Source organism: Aspergillus brasiliensis, assembly GCF_001889945.1.
Source record: "Aspergillus brasiliensis CBS 101740 unplaced genomic scaffold ASPBRscaffold_8, whole genome shotgun sequence".
Lineage (NCBI taxonomy): Eukaryota > Fungi > Ascomycota > Eurotiomycetes > Eurotiales > Aspergillaceae > Aspergillus > Aspergillus brasiliensis.
The window spans coordinates 719,091-730,201 of record NW_027137449.1 but is presented as its reverse complement, the minus strand read 5'-3'; the positions used below and the strand labels follow the sequence as shown (position 1 = coordinate 730,201).

Here is an 11,111-nt window from a genome sequence, read left to right as displayed (position 1 = left end):
TATATGAGTACATTGAGTAAATCATATGGAGTATACTGATTACATATATGGAATATACCGCGTAGTTAAACATCTTCAGAATGTCACAGCCAGGTGGTGTAGCATATTACCCAAAACGGCTAGTCTACCCCGGACTCGACTCTTCTCTGCTCTCGTCATCATCCAACAAGAATCCCCTCAGCAGCAAGCTTCACGTTTCAGAGCAGCACATCATGGCTCCCGTTCCCCTCAGCACGGTCGACAGTACGTGTCCTCTTCTTGAATCAATACTCTGAATCGCTAACTCTACTCCCTGTCTCCAGCCGACCTCAAAGACGTAATCCAACACCTCTTCGAAATCCAATCCGCCGTCCACGGCTACCTCGGTCCCGAAACCCAACAAGAGCTCGTTCGCAAAATGTATACCCTCCATCCTATCACTACCATATTTTCTCACATAATACTCTACTCATCTTAACTAACAATATGTTGTTATGTCTATAGCAAAAATCTCACCCTCGCGCTCTCCACCCTCAGCACACACACCTCCGACAATCACCCCGACGCACAATCCCAATCACCAGGAAACAACAGCAACGATCCTCCCATTCACAGTATCCAACTCCCGCCCGAGATCATCGACTACGTCGATGCCGCGAGGAATCCGGATATCTATACGAGAGAATTTGTGGAGTTGATTCAGCGCGGGAATCAGGATCTGAGGGGGAAGAAGGAGGCGTTTGGAAGTTTTCGGGATGTGTTGGCGAGGGAGATGAGGGGGGCGATGCCGGAGGTTAGGGGGGAGGTGGATAGGGTGCTTGCTTCGTTTGGTGGTGGTGGTGATGGAAATAATAATGGGGAGGGGAGGGGGTGATATTATTGTTAATGATGGTAATGTTGATGATAATAGAGGGATAGAATTATATTGGGTTGGAGTTTGGGGGGTGGAGTTATTTTTTGCGTGGTTTATTCTGTCTTTGGGATTAATATTATTATGAGTGATTTGTGATGTGATGATCGGAATCCAATGCCGACTAGACTGAAACTCAAGTCAGCAAAGCCAGTTCAGCCTTGTGTGTGTGGCAGTGGGCTGCTGCCCCCTGGAGTTATTATTATCTCTTCAGACAAGGAGCGGAGCAGAGGGATAAAAATAAAATGGATGATCAAAAATAAGAAAATAATGGGGGTAATGAGATGCTGCACGTGGGGATGCAAGGTCTGTTTTTTCTCCTTTATTCTTCTCCTATATGATCTCATATGGAGGGAGGGTTGAGTATAGCAGGATAACCCTATCTGGATATCATCCACCAGAGTTAGTGAGTATCCACCTCAGCACGGAGCAGAGACTAACAAACACAACGTTACGGAGATCAATGCTCAGCTGAACAATCATGACAACAGAGAGGCATCCAAGCAGGCTATGGCCAACTGCAAATAACAATGCACCGCGTCACGCCGGCCCCCGCCCGTCAGCCGGGCACTGACTGCCTGGAAGTGTCCCCAGACGGCAAGGATCTGAGCCCGACGACCTGTCATGATTCTTGATTCATTTGATGTCGGGTAATTGCCCGCCTGCCCCGGATCCTGCATTGGCCTCTGATTCTTGCGGTTTCTCGCTGTCTCTGTCGCTCTCTCGTCTAGCCTAACTCTTACTCGCTTAGTCTCGCTTCTCTCTCTCTCCTCTTCTTCCTCTTTCTCTACTTCCTCCTCTTCCTCTTTCTCTCCTCTTTTCTCTTCCTTCCCATCCTTATATTGTCTGCTCTGCAATGGCATCATGATCACCGGCCCTACCGCCTCCCCCGGCAATGGCGTGGTTGGGCCCTACTCCGACAGCCTGGCCCTGCGCATCGTCATCGCTACCCTGGCCGCTCTATCCTGGTATAATGCCATCGAACTGGTCATCCTCGTCTTTGTCACCTTCTCCCAGTTCCGCGGACCCTACTTCTGGTCCCTGCTCATCTCCTCTCTCGGTCTGATCCCCTACTCCGTCGGCTTCCTCCTCAAATACTTCGCCCTCACCTCCGCCACGGCCCTCTCCATCACCCTCATCACCATTGGCTGGTACGCCATGGTGACCGGCCAATCCGTTGTGCTCTACTCGCGACTGCATCTGGTCCTCCCCAACCCCAAAGTCCTCCGCCGCGTTCTCGCCATGATCATCGTGGACGCCTTCCTCCTGCACATCCCCACCTCCGTGCTCACCTACGGCTCCAACCTGTCCTCCCACCCAGACATCTTCATCTCCGGCTACAACATCATGGAAAAGATCCAAATGACCGGGTTCTGCCTGCAAGAATTCATCCTCTCCGTCCTCTACATCTGGGAAACCATCCGCATGCTCCGTCTGGATCCCGACCGCGGCAAACGCAAAATCATGTACCAGCTCGTCGCCATCAACCTGATCATCATCGGTCTAGATTTGGGCCTCCTCGTCATCGAATACCGCGACCTCTACATCCTCGAAACCATGATCAAGGGCGTCATCTACAGCGTCAAACTCAAGCTCGAATTCGCCGTCCTCGGTAAACTCGTCCTCCTCGTCCGCAGCACTCACAACCTCACCTGGAAACCCGATTCGCCGCTGTATGCTGCCACCGCGGCTGTCACGATCCCACCGCAGATTCCGTGTCGAAATGGTGATCTTGTGAACGACAATACCCTCCCCGACTTCGTCGATGCCACTCGCGTTCCCTCGGACCTCAACCACGCCGCGGCCGCCGCGGCTCCCCGCCGACGGCCCCCGCCCCGCATGGACTCGGACGAACTCTCCATCGCCATGTTCGAGCACTCCGAGACCAGTGGTGCGGGGACGGGCAACACTCTACGCAGTGGAATTGGTCGAGATCGAAGTTTAGACCGAGAGCATGGTCATAGTCTCGATCTGCCACCCACGGGACACTCAAATGGCTCGCAGTCGTGGAGTGGTGAGACGCAAACGAATAACTCCGCCACGGAGCGAGAGTTAAGTCCGTTGGACTTTACCAAGTCGTTTGGTAAGCAGGATAGTAGGAGTAGTTATTGATGACGATGATGACGACGATGATGATAATGGTTTAATGAGCACTGATGATTGCATATTTCTTGTACAGTACTGACAACAACACTACTACTGACTACTAACATGGTAGATAGTGTGGTGGTTTGGTTTGGTTTGGTTGCCTTAGCGGAGATACCCGATACGATACCCACTTTTGATTATCTTTACTTTTTACATAGCCAGCCGTGGGATCAATCCATGGGACGGCGTTATCATATCCTTTTCTTCGAGTATATATCTAGTATCTGAATACATTAATAAAATAAATGAAATAACTTCAACTTCGGTAAAATATATACATACCATGAATACTAATAGTCAAGCAAGGAAAGTAAACCGGCAATCGGCACGAAATCCCACAACTTACCTAGTAACTAATTAACCACTCGTTAAAAGTAACTCAGTTTAGAAAGAAATGAGTCATTTCCTTAACCAATCAAATAAATCATAAATATCAGGGAGATTGATAATCTCAAACGGGCACGAAAATATTAACACGGAGTAAAGTAAAGTGGTACTAAATTAGTTGGTTAGTTAGTAGTGGTTAGTACCCCTCATTTCTCCATGAATGATAATCGTTGATCGGAGTCCACTTGTTCACTTGTTTGTGTCCCACTTTTACCGTTTTAGGGGTTGGTTTGGGAATTTAGTTCGTGTTGGCTGGAGTTGGTTCGGGTTGGTCTGGGTTCACCGACATTTTCGTAAGGGTCACGAGTGAGTGGTTGTTGGGAGTAGGTTCTTACTTGATTTTGGGTTTTGTTTCTTTCTTTGTGTGGGTTGGTGTTGGTAGCCGTGGGTGGTGTGGTGGTTTTGATGCTGTATATGGTTAGATATTCATCCATTGGGAAGAATGTTTTCAAAATCTGTAAATCAGGAAACCCTAGGATCGCTTCCCGGCTTCACTGTTTCTAGTAGCTTGGCTTTACTAGTATATGTGCTGTCGAACTGGGTGGAGGAGGTATAACTACAACTGGTCTTGGACAAGAGAAGAGAAGTCAGGCCGAATAGTACTAAATATGACACAGCTATCTGTAAGTGCAAAATATTCTATCGCTAAGCTTACAAATGCATGGGTATTTAAAGACAGTGTTATTGAGCATGAAGAATAGAACTGGTGGCTACGTACAGGAATATAATTTTCTGATATATTCTCTTCTCTGTATATCCTCTCCCAGTGATCCGTAGCTCTACTGCATAAGAGTTGTTGATCGCCTGAGCGCTGCCTTGCTAACAGTTAACGAGCAGGAGTGTGTAACACATTTCTTTATAATCATTAATTACTGTTACTGTTGATGGACTCCCTATCTATAAAGTATTGAAATAAAGCATTTTTATACTTGTCAGTTAGTGGGTTATTGACATGACTAAGAGCCCAAGCCCCAGGCACCAGCTAATATCTCCTTCACAGACAATGAAACTTATCTACATTACCCAATGCGCATTGATTTGGATGCTAGGAATTGCCAGAAACTGGTTGGAACTGTCTGTTGGACTCCGACTGATACAGACCGACCTCGTTGGTTTGCCTGCTCGAGAGCACGCGCTGTCAAGTGTCGAAGGAAATTTGCAGGACACTCTCCTCGTATATCGTGTCTATCCTTCCCTCATGGAATAAGGTCTTACTTGCGCCTCGCTGGAATGTTATTTGCGGGATGGCTTGACCCCGGCAAGGATAGCGCGGGGTTGTCAAGCAGCCACATTTCAGCTGACACTTTCGAGAGATGATGTGCCAGCTATTAAATCAACTCAGATAGACTTGCTTTCATCTTCTTTTGAACATATAGAATAGTTACAACACAGCCACGCTTGCTCTCCGGGGTCACCAAAATGGAGAGCCCAGATACGGAGACGCATGGCGTTGAGAGGACACCAGACCAAAGGAGTCCGCCGCCGCATGAACCATCAACCACCGAAGAACCGCAACAGAGATTCCTCCGATTCACAGATGCCGTCGGAAGGAAGTATACCTTCCCGTTCCATCTGGTCAACACCTGGGCCGTGAGTGCGCTGTCACCCGGATTTCTGCTTCGCCTGCAGTGCTAATGATCCATCGCAGGGCATGCAGAGTCTGATCTTGGAGGCATTTACGCCCATGGCTGTACTAGGCCCACATATCCGGGATAGGCGCTATGACCTGCTTGGGCCAGACGGGGGCGTTATTCTCCCTTCGGTCTGGGAACACATGGTCAAGCCCGATATGAGGGTTACGATGCATATGTTGCAGCCTGAGCCCGAGGACCAAGCTGAGGATAAAGCGGCGAGAGCTGCAATGGAAGCTGCGCAGGCTGCGGCGAGCGCGGCGGAGGCTGCAATGAGCCCACCAAGAAATCCGGATCTTCCGCCCCTTATCTTCAGTTCGGAAGGGGTGTTTAGCTTTTCGAGAGAGTTGTTCGCGGAAAGCGGGCATGGGTCTTCGAGGGCTGGTTCATTGAAGAGGTCCAGACTGCTGACATTACGGTCTCTTACTCTCGAGGCCCTACAGGTTATGATGACCTTATTAGCATAGAAAGCTGGATGGTCGGCTTCTACCATCACTCTACATCTGGCATTGTATTTGAGGAAACACAAGGACCTCGGGCTGCGGAGGAAGATATTCTCATATCCGACGTGTTTGAACTCAAGGACCTCGAGCCACCCGGTGTAGTGATTTTGCTACGATGTCAGCGGATTGAAGAGCCGACGTCAATTTCGCTAAGTTTCAACATACGCTACCTGCAACGTGAGGGTTCCGTGCAGGAAAAAAAGATGGAACAGACTGTTCAATTAGGGCGGACACAGAGCACTTCGTGGACTCCCCTGTCGTGGGCCGCGGCACATGGCTGGGAGGACGCTGTCAAAGTGCTGCTTCAAGAACAGCGCATCGTGCAGCTACTAGACCACGATGGAAGATCAGGGCTATCATGGGCTGCTGGTAATGGACAGGAAACGGTTACCAGGCTGTTTCTGAGGGAAGCGGACTCGCTGGCAGACAAAGAAGACAACGAGGGAAGGACGCCATTGTCCTGGGCTGCGGAAAACGGCCACGTCAATACAATCGATCTGTTACTGAAACAGGAGAGAGTTAACGCAAACCGGACTGACCATCAAGGTCGAGGGCCTCTGGCGTGGGCCGCAGCGAATGGTCACACCGATGCTGTGCTCGCTCTGCTAGAGGTCATAAAAAGCCCTGACAGAGATGCAGTTGCCGCAGATAACTATGAGAGCGATTTCGACAATAGCCCTGTGTCCCAGGCAGCACAGAACGGGCATGAAGGAGCACTGCGCGTCCTGGTCGAGAAAATAGTACAGCTCCCAGAGAAGCTGCCATGGGCTCGGTTTTACCTACACAAGGCTGCGCAGCACGGATGGGCTATGCTTGTGAAGATACTCATTGAGGTCAATGTACCAGTAGACCTGGTCGACCCTGGCAATGATGATCGAACTCCCCTCTGCGTCGCCGCCGAGAACGGGCAATCAGAGGTCGTGGCGACTCTGTTGAAGGCTGGGGCAGCACACAGCCACCGGACTACCATGAGTCGTGACAGTCCCCTGGGCCTGGCCACGCGATCTGGCCATGCGGATGCAGTGGAATTGCTCCTCAGCGCCGGGGCCAGTGTCCACCTCGCAAATGCCCAGGGTGAAGCGCCGACGGATTTGGCAGAACACCACCCAACCCTCCTTCGCATGATCGCCGCTGTAGAGAAGGCCGGCAGGCTCGCGGTAGCAGAAATCCCGCATCTCCACCCGAGTATTGACCACGAGTTCCGCTCTACCATCATTGATTTCGTTCCTGTAGCAGGAGCTTTGGTGCCCTTCGCCGCAGAGGTTGCCGTTGATGCAGTTGTGAAGAACCCCTGGGCTCCTATAACTGCACATGAAAGTGCTTCAACCTCGTTTCGATGGGTGCACCTTCCGGCTAACAACGTGAGTGGGCGCTTGGCTGTTGGGTTTCCAAGGCTGACGATGGCTAGATGAGATGGATTGAGGCAAGACCATTCCATATTTGCGTCACATCGGCCTAACAAGCGGCAGCTTTTGATGGCCAGACTTTACGGTAATCCCGCCTCCGCCTATCGAGTCCTCAAATCCGAGAGATGGGTCGATCGACAACATGACGGCACCACAGACGTGCACTATGCCCGATTCATGAGGCCTCATTGCCAGGCGTTTCCCAGTGCCTCGCTCTGTACGTTACTTCACTACAAATTCTATAGCATGGATCGCAGCTAACCGGTTCGGCAGGGGCTCTAGATGCGGCCGAGGCGAACTACGATACCGATCTAGTGCTCTTCGTAATCTCTACCTCCTGAGTCAAGATCTGAGCAAGTGCTCACATATACGCAGATGCCATTCGTACACTGGGACGTAGAAGAGACACACACGCGACGAGAAGCTATTGCCAACGCCAAGTTACAGCGGCGGAGGGCAGACCATACGCTGACATCCGACCAAAAGCTGGTCGAAGCGTACATTACCGATGATCATCCCCTCCATATTCGGCGCACTCTAGATCAGTACTACTATCACACTCTCGACGACACTGCAATGAGAGACCAAGATCAGGTTCTCGGGCATTATCAGATGAGGAACAACATCCAGCCAAGGATACTAACCATGGTTGATTAGCTGTGGCTCTGGGTACTCAAGGGCGAACAGGGCAAACCAGACACTATCGTTAGCTGCTTTCCGGTTCTCGACATGGCGTATCCGGATCCACGCGGAGTGACAAACATACTACGACGCGTCAAGTTGCGGCTGCTCGATGAGCCCTACCTCGTGCAGACGTGTTATGACCTTGCAGGCTTGATCACAGCTACATGTTCCAGGGTCTACTTGGACCGAGCAAGCACACTGAGCTTTGGGACCACCCGATCGTCTCTGCAGTTCTCCGAGGTATACGAGACCGAAATCACTGATATAGTAAGGTCGCTTCCATATGATAATTTCCGCGCTGTGATTGATCACATTTCAGATTCAAGAAGAAGGTGTTTTGTTCGGCCAATTTGGGGACTTGAGCAAAAGGGACCTTGCGGACATAAGCCGCGAGATCGTTCTCGTCTCTCGAGTCAAATCGATTCTGGACGAGCTGAACATTATGGCCATACTGTTCAATACGCAATGGAAGGTGATCAAAACCATGGACAGTGTCGTTAAGTCCATCCTGTTATCCGATAGCGAGCACACTGGTGTGGACTGGAATGGAGCGAACAACGCAGCTCGCGACGCAGGCGGATCTGCTCAACGAGTCACGGTCATCTGGGGAGCCCGCAACGACCCAGATGACAGTAGCTTGCCGCTGGCCATGGTCAATGCTGGCATCGACGAGATTGCCACGATGGTTCACCGTGCAGAGGGGGCTAGCCAGTCGGTATGCCACCTCGTTTATTCCTCCTTTTCTGTATCATGCTTTTTATCTTGTAAAACTGCGGCTAAATCTTACGTTACAGCTCAACTTCCTTATAGACCTAAAGCTGAAGCAAAACAGCGTCATGGACACCCAGGAGTCGCTGAACATGACACGTGAAGCCACAAGACAAGGCCGGATTGTATTAACCTTTACCCTGACGACTATCGTATTCGTAGGATCCTCTTAACCGTTGTGGTTGAGTCGCAAATGCCTAACCGAGCACAGCTCCCTCTCTCGTTCATGACGTCCTTTTTTGCCCTCAACATAAGGCAATTTCGAACCAATGCTGAGGGCAAGCTTGACTTGAGTTACGTGTCGTATATTATTTGTAAGTCATTCATATATGAAAGCTGAAACATTCTTTTTTGTTCTTCCGAGCACTGAGCGCTTACTACGAGAGAAATATGCAGTCCCGATATCCAGCCTCATCTCGGCCGCTCTCATCTGGATAGCTTTCAGATTCCAGTATGTCGAGGCGCTCTGGACCTGGGTAACCGGATGTCTAGAGACGATATGGAGCTGGGTACTCGACCTCATTCCGAAGGCCACAGACACACCCGGGCCCGGTCAGACCGCTAACATCCCTACTGGACTGGCAGGGTCCCAAGCAGGAGGGGATGAAGACTTGGAAGGTCAACACGGTAGCTCTTCGCCAACTGTTGCAGTAACAGGCTTGCAGTTGCAGAAGTGAGAAAGTAGATCACAGTACTTGCTGCACGAACATCATGAGGTAGATGCGACTACACTGCCAAGCTGCGGTAATACTCATCTGCAGTCCAAGAAGTGCTTGTCACGTCAATAAACATGCGCCAGGCCTTCATTATTATCATCATATTCGATGAAGTACACACTGTACCGGACTTAGTTCATAATAATGCTACTTGGAACTCTGGGGTTTTCTATTGGTAGGAAGCCATATGTCAAAGCCTGGGGTCCACCTAACCCAACCTAGTAGATAATCCACCGTGCCCTATGTAAGTATAATAGCACCCGGACCCACCTTTCCTACACAATATATCTTATCTTTAGAAATATACCAATCCCAAGCAATTTAGTTATTCCAATATTCCTGCCAGCTAAAATTTATTTGTTGCGTGGCTGGACCGAGCCGATTCGGCTATAAGACACATTCTGACGTCAAATACGAAGGCCAGATACGAAGGCCAGATAGTAAACGAAACCACCTCGTCTTCCTTTCTCCAACTCCTTATCAACTAATTCTCTAGCAGCTAAATACCTGAATATGAAGAAAACAGTCTTATGCATCGGCGGAACAGGCGCGCAGGGGGTACCTGTCGTGAAAGGTGTGTGCATAAATTCATAAATCCGCAAACACAACTGTGTTAACACATTCCCAAGCCCTAGCAACCGACTCTAAATACGACATCCGCGTCCTCACAAGAAGCGCATCTTCCAAAGAAGCTCAAAACCTAGCAAACCTCCCAGGAGTCACAATCCTCGAAGGAAATAGCTACGACGAACCCACCCTCCGGCAAGCCTTTAAAGATGTAAACTACGTCTTCGCCAACACCAACGGCTTCGCCATCGGCGAAAAAGCCGAGATATACTGGGGAATCCGACTCTACGAGCTCGCGCGAGAATACCACGTCGAGCACTTTGTCTACGCCGGACTGGAATACGGGTCCAAGCTGGGGAACTTCCAACGGAAGTACCGATGCGGTCATCTAGATGGGAAGGGTAAAGTCGTGGAGTTCATCGCCGCGCAGCCGACTTCGCCTATGAAGTGGTCGGTTTTGACGTCGTGTATGTATTTGGACTCGTTGTCGGAGTTTTTGCGTCCGTTTCCAGATTCTGAAGATCCGGATACGATGGTGTTCAAGGCGCCGCTGGGGGATGGGAAATGTCCGTTGATTTATCTAGAGGATTATGGTGCGTATGCGAGATGGATCTTTGATCACCCGGATCGGAGTAATGGGCTGGATTTGCACGTTGCGACGGAGGATATCGGTTGGAAGGACCTTGCGGCTGTATTTGAGGAAGTTACGGGGAGGAGGGCTGTATATAAGGATGTGACGTTGGATGAGTATTTCAAGCTGGGGATTGTGGATCCGGATATGAGAGTTGGGCATTCGACTGATCCGAATGATTCGACTTTACTTACGTATAGGGAGAACTTCACCGGGTTCTGGAATACGTGGAAGGATAATTTGACGAAAAGGGACTATCCACTGTTGGATACGATTTTGCCATCCAGAGTGAGGTCGGTGAAGGAGTGGATAGAAATGACAGGTTATACTGGAGAGCCTACCTCGGTGCTGAAGGATTATCGGGACAGAGCTGCGAAATAGTTGTCAAAATGTTGCTGTGGATTGAAATTGCGTTCCTCTACCTTGAGCTTTTGATGAGTGTACTAGTAGTTGATATCGACGCTCAATATTGCTCACTCCCTAGCGTAAGCTGCTCCAGTGGTCTATATCGTCCCTTCTCCAGATCGCTGCTTGCTTTATACAGTATAATCCGTATAATTCCACTTGAAATAGTCTAGGTGATAGAGAAATATGATAAGAAATACCTGGACTACCGATGGTGGGACATTGCTATAATATAGCAATGTCGTACAATATCGCGGAGCATTTTCCATGCGAACAATCCAAGCAATGTACGTGAGATCTCCATGGATGGAGTCTTTCATGCAAAGAGACTGAATGAAGTAGTCTAACTAATTTCTCCGTAGATGGCGTATGTCCT

General features: G+C 49.8%; 4 protein-coding genes across 4 annotated transcripts; all 4 read left to right on the top strand.

Moving 5' to 3' along the window:
• Nucleotides 1–212: 212 nt before the first annotated feature.
• Nucleotides 213–853, top strand: nut2 (mediator complex subunit NUT2; the record flags this gene model as incomplete). The annotated part of the gene is made up of 3 exons (XM_067618116.1): nucleotides 213–243; nucleotides 303–399; nucleotides 484–853. The coding sequence occupies 3 exons, from the start codon at nucleotides 213–215 to the stop codon at nucleotides 851–853; spliced, it is 498 nt and encodes a 165-aa protein (XP_067477776.1).
• A 702-nt stretch (nucleotides 854–1,555) lies between these two features.
• On the top strand, nucleotides 1,556–3,267 carry ASPBRDRAFT_44720 (uncharacterized protein). The gene has a single exon (XM_067625259.1). The coding sequence runs from the start codon at nucleotides 1,754–1,756 to the stop codon at nucleotides 2,999–3,001; it is 1,248 nt and encodes a 415-aa protein (XP_067477775.1). The 5' UTR covers nucleotides 1,556–1,753; the 3' UTR covers nucleotides 3,002–3,267.
• A 1,414-nt stretch (nucleotides 3,268–4,681) lies between these two features.
• On the top strand, nucleotides 4,682–9,396 carry ASPBRDRAFT_208262 (uncharacterized protein). The gene is made up of 11 exons (XM_067621824.1): nucleotides 4,682–5,014; nucleotides 5,073–5,439; nucleotides 5,499–6,919; nucleotides 7,028–7,181; nucleotides 7,238–7,287; nucleotides 7,340–7,558; nucleotides 7,622–7,915; nucleotides 7,968–8,363; nucleotides 8,443–8,574; nucleotides 8,628–8,730; nucleotides 8,813–9,396. The coding sequence occupies exons 1-11, from the start codon at nucleotides 4,844–4,846 to the stop codon at nucleotides 9,091–9,093; spliced, it is 3,588 nt and encodes a 1,195-aa protein (XP_067477774.1). The 5' UTR covers nucleotides 4,682–4,843; the 3' UTR covers nucleotides 9,094–9,396.
• Nucleotides 9,397–9,645: 249 nt separating this feature from the next.
• Nucleotides 9,646–10,711, top strand: ASPBRDRAFT_56314 (NmrA/HSCARG family protein; the record flags this gene model as incomplete). Its single annotated transcript, XM_067627539.1, has 2 exons — nucleotides 9,646–9,706; nucleotides 9,762–10,711. 2 exons carry the CDS (start codon nucleotides 9,646–9,648, stop codon nucleotides 10,709–10,711), a joined length of 1,011 nt encoding a protein of 336 aa, XP_067477773.1.
• Nucleotides 10,712–11,111: the final 400 nt, after the last annotated feature.